This window comes from Stomoxys calcitrans, chromosome 3 (assembly GCF_963082655.1).
Source record: "Stomoxys calcitrans chromosome 3, idStoCalc2.1, whole genome shotgun sequence".
Classification (NCBI taxonomy): domain Eukaryota; kingdom Metazoa; phylum Arthropoda; class Insecta; order Diptera; family Muscidae; genus Stomoxys; species Stomoxys calcitrans.
In genome coordinates, this window is record NC_081554.1 from 166,102,037 (window position 1) to 166,107,677 (window position 5,641).

Here is a 5,641-nt window from a genome sequence, read left to right on the forward strand (position 1 = left end):
CCCACCACCTCGGGTATATATGTAAACCACCTTTCATCAAAATTCGGTGAAAATTTCATACCTTATACTCATATACCTCATACCGATCTGAACTACATACGACACGGATGTCGAAAAGCCGAACATAAGTCACTGTGTCAAATTTCAGTGAAATCGGACTATAAATGCGCCTTTTATGGGGCCAAGACTTTAAATCGAGATATCGGTCTACATGGCAGCTCTATCCAAATCTGGACCGATTTGGGCCAAGTTGCATAAACATGTCGAAGAGCCTAACACAAAGCACTGTCCCAAATTTCGGCGAAATCGGACAATAAATGCCTCTTTTATGGGCCCTAAACCTTAAATCGTGGGATCGGTCTGTATGGCAGCTATACTCAAATCTGGACCGATCTGGGCAAAATTTAAGAAGGACGTCGAAGAGCCTAACCAAACTCTCAGTCTCAAATTTCAGCGACATCGGACAATAAATGCGTCTTTCATGGCCCCAAAACCTAAAACCTAGATATCGGTCTATATGGCAGCTATATCCAAATCTGGACCGATCTGGACCAAATTGAAGAAATATGTCAAAGGGCCTAACACAACTCACTGTCCCAAATTTCAGCAAAATCGGATAATGAATGTGGCTTTTATGGGCCTTACACCATAAATCGGAGGATCGATCTATATGGCAGCTATATCCAAATCTGGACCGATCGGAGCCAAATTAACGAAGGATGTCGATGAGCCTTATACAATTCACTCTCCTGAATTTCATCAAAATCGGATAATAAATGTGGCTTTTGTGGGCCTAAGACCCTAAATCGGAGAATCGGTCTATATGGCAGCTATATCCAAATCTGAACCGATCCGGGCCAATTTAACGAAGAAAGTCGAAGGACCTGAAACAACTCACTGTCCCAAATTTCAGCGAAATCGGATAATAAATGTGGCTTTTATGGGCCTAAGACCCTAAATCGGCGGATCGGTCTATATGGGGGCTATATCAAGATATAGTCGGATATAGCCCATTTTCGAACATAACCTGCTTATGGACAAAAAAAGAATATGTGCAAAATTTCAGCTCAATATCTCTATTTTTAAAGACTGTAGCGTGATTTCAACAGACAGACGGACAGACGGACGGACATGTCTAGATCGTCTTAGATTTTTACGCTGATCAAGAATATATATACTTTATAGGGTCGGAAATGGATATTTCGATGTGTTGCAAACGAAATGACAAAATGAATATACCCCCATCCTTCGGTGGTGGGTATAAAAAGGATGTCAAAGGGCCTAACACAACCCACTGTTCCAATTTTCAGCAAAATCGGATAATAAATGTGGCTTTTATAGGACTAAGACCTCAATTCGACGGATCGATCTATATGACAGCTATATCCAAATCTCGACCGATCTGAGCCAAATTGAAAAAGGATGTCGAAGGGCCTAACACAACTCACTGTCCCAAATTTCAGCAAAATTGGATCATAAACGTGACTTTTATGGGCCTAAGACCCTAAAACGGGGGATCGGTCTATATGGCAGCTATATCCAAATTTCAACCGATCTGAGCCAAATTAGCGAAGGAAGTCGAAGGGCCTAATAAAACTCACTGTCCCAAATTTCAGCAAAATCGGATAATAAATGTGGCTTAAATAGGACTAAGACCTCAATTCGACGGATCGGTCTATATGGCAGCTATATCCAAATCTCGACCGATCTGAGCCAAATTTAAGAAGGATGTTGAAGGGCCTAACACAACTCACTGTCCCAAATTTCAACAAAATCGGATAATAAACGTGGCTTTTATGGGCCTAAGACCCTAAAAGGGGGGTACGGTCTATATGGCACTCACATCCATGAGTGCCCGCAGTGCCACACCACTTTGGGGAACATTTTTTAATTAACATTAAAATGGGATAAGCACCGCTTTGTCCAATGTTCTCGCCAGGATTCGAACGCGTTCAGCGTCATAGGCTACAATGGGGTCTTGATTTCTTGAACCTCTAGAGAGCGCAATTATTATCCGATTTAGCTGAAATTTTGCATGACGTGTTTTGTTATGACTATCAATTACTGTGCTAAGTATGCTATCGATCCATAACCTGGTATAGCTGTCATAAGCCGATCTGGGGTCTTGACTTCTTGAGTCTCTAGAGGGCGCAATTATTATCCGATTTGGCTGAAATTTTGCATGACGTGTTTCTTTATGACCTCCTACTACCATGCTAAGTACGGTTTATAGCCTCATATAGCTGCCATATAAACCGATCTTGAATCTTGAGCCACTATAGGACGCATTTCTAATCCTCTAAGGCTGCAATTTTAATGATGTATTTTGTTGCGACTTCCTTTGTTCTTGCCTTAAACGGTTCAGATCGGCCAATAACCTAGTATAGCTGTCATATAAACCGATCTGGGGTCTTGACTACTTGAGCCACCAGAGGGCGCAATTCATATCCGATTTGTCTCAAACTCTGATGGCTGATGCAAACTAGCCATGTCCGTCCGTCTGTCGAAATCACGATAGCGGACGAACGCATGGAGCTAGCCGCTTAAAATTTTGCACAGATACTCACTATTGATGTAGGTCGATTGCAAATGGGCCATATCGGTTCAGATTTTGGTATAGCTCCCATATAAACCGATCTCCAGATTTGACTTCTTGAGCCCCTGGAAGCCGCAATTTTTATCCGATTTGGCTGTAATTTTGCACAAAGTATTCCGTTATGACTTCCGATAACTGTGCCAAGTACGGTTCAAATCGGTCAATAACTAGGAATAGCCCCCATATAAACCGATCTCCCGATTTGACTTCTTGAGCGCATGGATGTCACAATTTTTGTCCGATTTGGCTGAAGTTTCGCACAAAGTATTCTGTTATAACTCCTAACAACTAAGACAAGTTTGGTTTAAATCGATCAAGAACCCGTTGTAGCTCTCATATAAACCGATCTCGCGATTTGATGCCTTGAGCCCTTGGAAGCAACAATTTTCATCCAATTTTGCTGAATACATATAGCTGCCATTTAAACCGATCTTGTGTCTTGACTTCTTGAGCCTTTAGAGGGCGAACTTCTCATCCGATTTGACTGAAATTTTTCAAGTCGTGTTTCGATATCACTTCCAACAACTGCGCTAAGTATGGTCTTAATCTGTCCATGTTTTGATATAGCTGCCATATAAACCGATCTTGGGTCTTGATTTCTTGAGCCTCTAGAGGGCGCAATTCTTATCCGATTGGGATGAAATTTTGCACGACGTATTTCGTTATGATATCCAACAACTGTGTCAAGTATGGTTTCAATCGGTTCATAACCTGATATAGCTGCCATATAAACCGATCTTGGGTCTTGACTTCTTGAGCCTCTAGAGGGCGCAATTCTCATCCAATTTGACTGAAATTTAGCAAATTGTGTTTCGGTATCACTTCCAACAACTGCGCTAAGTATGGTCTTAATCTGTCCATGTTTTGCTATAGCTGCCATATAACCCGATCTTGGGTCTTGACTTCTTGAGCCTCTAGAGGGCGCAATTCTTATCCGATTTGTACAATGGCTTCTCTCATGACCTTCAACATACGTGTCTAATAAGGTCTAAATCGACCAATATCTTGATACAGTTCCCATATAAAGCGATCTGCTGATTTTATTTTTTGACCCCCTACAAGGCGCTATTATTATCCGAATGAACTGAAATATTACACAATGACTTTTACAATGTTCAGCATTCATTTATAGTCCGTATCGCACTATAACTTGATATAGCTTCAATAGCATAACAGTTCTTATTCGATATTCTTTGTTTGCCTAAAGAGAGATACCGCGCATAGAACTCGACAAATGCGATCCATGGTCGAGGGTATATAAGATTCGGCCCGGCCGAACTTAGCAAGCTCTTACTTGTTAAAATTAATTAATTCTAGAGTTCAAGCATTCTCTCGGCGTTGAGTATGAAGAAAAAAATCAAAATTTCATTTTAACACAACAGGGAAAACAAAACAAAAAAATTAGCAATTTATGCAGCCGCTCGTAGTCTGGCTGTAGCGTCTTCCAGTAACTCCTTAAGTGAGGCATATAGAGATAGAACAAAGCCTACAGCTGCCAGAGAGAATACCAATGGGCTACACAACAAAAACAGAAGAAATAGTAACGAATCTTCATATTTTGTCAAAGTCATTGACCACAAGAGACGTCTGCAGGCATAATGGATACGAAATATCCACAATGACACGCCACCGATTTTTGCACCAATAACAGCCAACAAATGGAATATCCAAACGATGATAATTCGAATTAAATTGCAAATCTTGCAAAGAAAACCATTGAGAGGACTTCCGTAAACTAGATCTGTAAATTTGGTAAATTTTTCCATCATTTGTGGAGGCAAAAATCTTGGCATATAGGCAGTCATCAGATTCCAAAATTGACTTTCTGGCAAAAGAGTCCTGGCGGATTTGTCCTCCATCCTTGGGCACTCATTGGCATTTAAATTGGTCTTATGGGCATCTATTTCGGCATCATAATAGATGTTATTGTCGCTTTTCTCCACATTTGAAGTATCCAATGCCAGCAAGGACTTTTTACCCAACATGCTAATGTCACCCTCATAGTGACCATTATAGCCTACAACAGATCGTTGAGATCTTTAATAAAGAAAGAGACTTTGAAGGAATATTTAATTAAAAGATAAGATTCCAGTTCACTTACATATATCCCAAGCGACGGGCTCGAGAACGGCCAGTGAATGCAATAGAGCGGCTGGGGGTAGAGCGGCCGGGGGTAGAGCGGCCGGGGGTAGAGCGGCCGGGGGTAGAACGGCTGCTGCAAATAGTGGCATCCCCTTTTTCATCTAATTTAAAAAAATCATTTAAATCGTTTTGAAAACAAGCCATTTTTGTTGAATTTTTCTTCTAAGAACTAAATCCGAGACTATTTCCAAGTTTCTTTTCTTTTGGTAGTCGATATTGTTGTACAGTCAAATTCAATATTTTTTAAAAACAAGTAAAAGCGTGCTAAGTTCGGCCGGGCCGAATCTTATATACCCTCCACCATGGAGCGCATTTGTCAGTTCTTTTCCCGGCATCTCTTCTTAGGCAAAAAATGATATAAGAAAAGATTTTCTCTGTTATTAGAGCGATATCAAGATATGATCCGGTTCAGACCACAATTAAATTATATGTTGGAGACCTGTGTAAAATGTCAGCCAATTCGAATAAGAATTGCGCCCTTTGGGGGCTCAAAAAGTAAAATAGAGAGATCGATTTATATGGGAGCTGTATCGGGCTATGGACCGATTCAGACCATAATAAACACGTATGTTCATGGTCATGAGAGGATCCGTCGTACAAAATTTCAGGCAAATCGGATAAGAATTGCGCTCTCTAGAGGCCCAAGAAGTCAAGACCCAAGATCGGTTTATATGGCAGCTACATCAGGTTATGGACCGATTTGACCCATACTTGGCACAGTTGTTGGATATCATAAAAAAACACATAGTGCAAAATTTCATTCTAATCGGATAAGAATTGCTCACTCTAGAGCCTCAAGAAGTCAAGACCCAAGATCGGTTTATATGACAGCTATACCAAGTAATGGCCCGAATTGAACCATACGTAGCACAGTTGTTAGAAGTGATATTAAAACACTATGTG

General features: G+C 40.8%; 1 protein-coding gene across 1 annotated transcript; it reads right to left on the bottom strand.

The window, feature by feature from the left end:
* Positions 1-3,696: 3,696 nt before the first annotated feature.
* On the bottom strand, positions 3,697-4,902 carry LOC106089665 (uncharacterized). Its single transcript, XM_013255591.2, has 2 exons — positions 4,698-4,902; positions 3,697-4,633 (listed from the first exon to the last, which is right to left on the bottom strand). The coding sequence occupies exons 1-2, from the start codon at positions 4,880-4,882 to the stop codon at positions 4,006-4,008; spliced, it is 813 nt and encodes a 270-aa protein (XP_013111045.2). The 5' UTR covers positions 4,883-4,902; the 3' UTR covers positions 3,697-4,005.
* Positions 4,903-5,641: the final 739 nt, after the last annotated feature.

Bases quoted from the DNA above. Each gene is read 5' to 3' on its own strand.
- LOC106089665 (XM_013255591.2), bottom strand. From the start codon at position 4,882: ATGGCTTGTTTTCAAAACGATTTAAATGATTTTTTTAAATTAGATGAA. The intron at 4,634-4,697 runs GTAAGTGAACTG...TCTTTATTAAAG, and splicing joins GCCCGTCGCTTGGGATATAT to ATCTCAACGATCTGTTGTAG.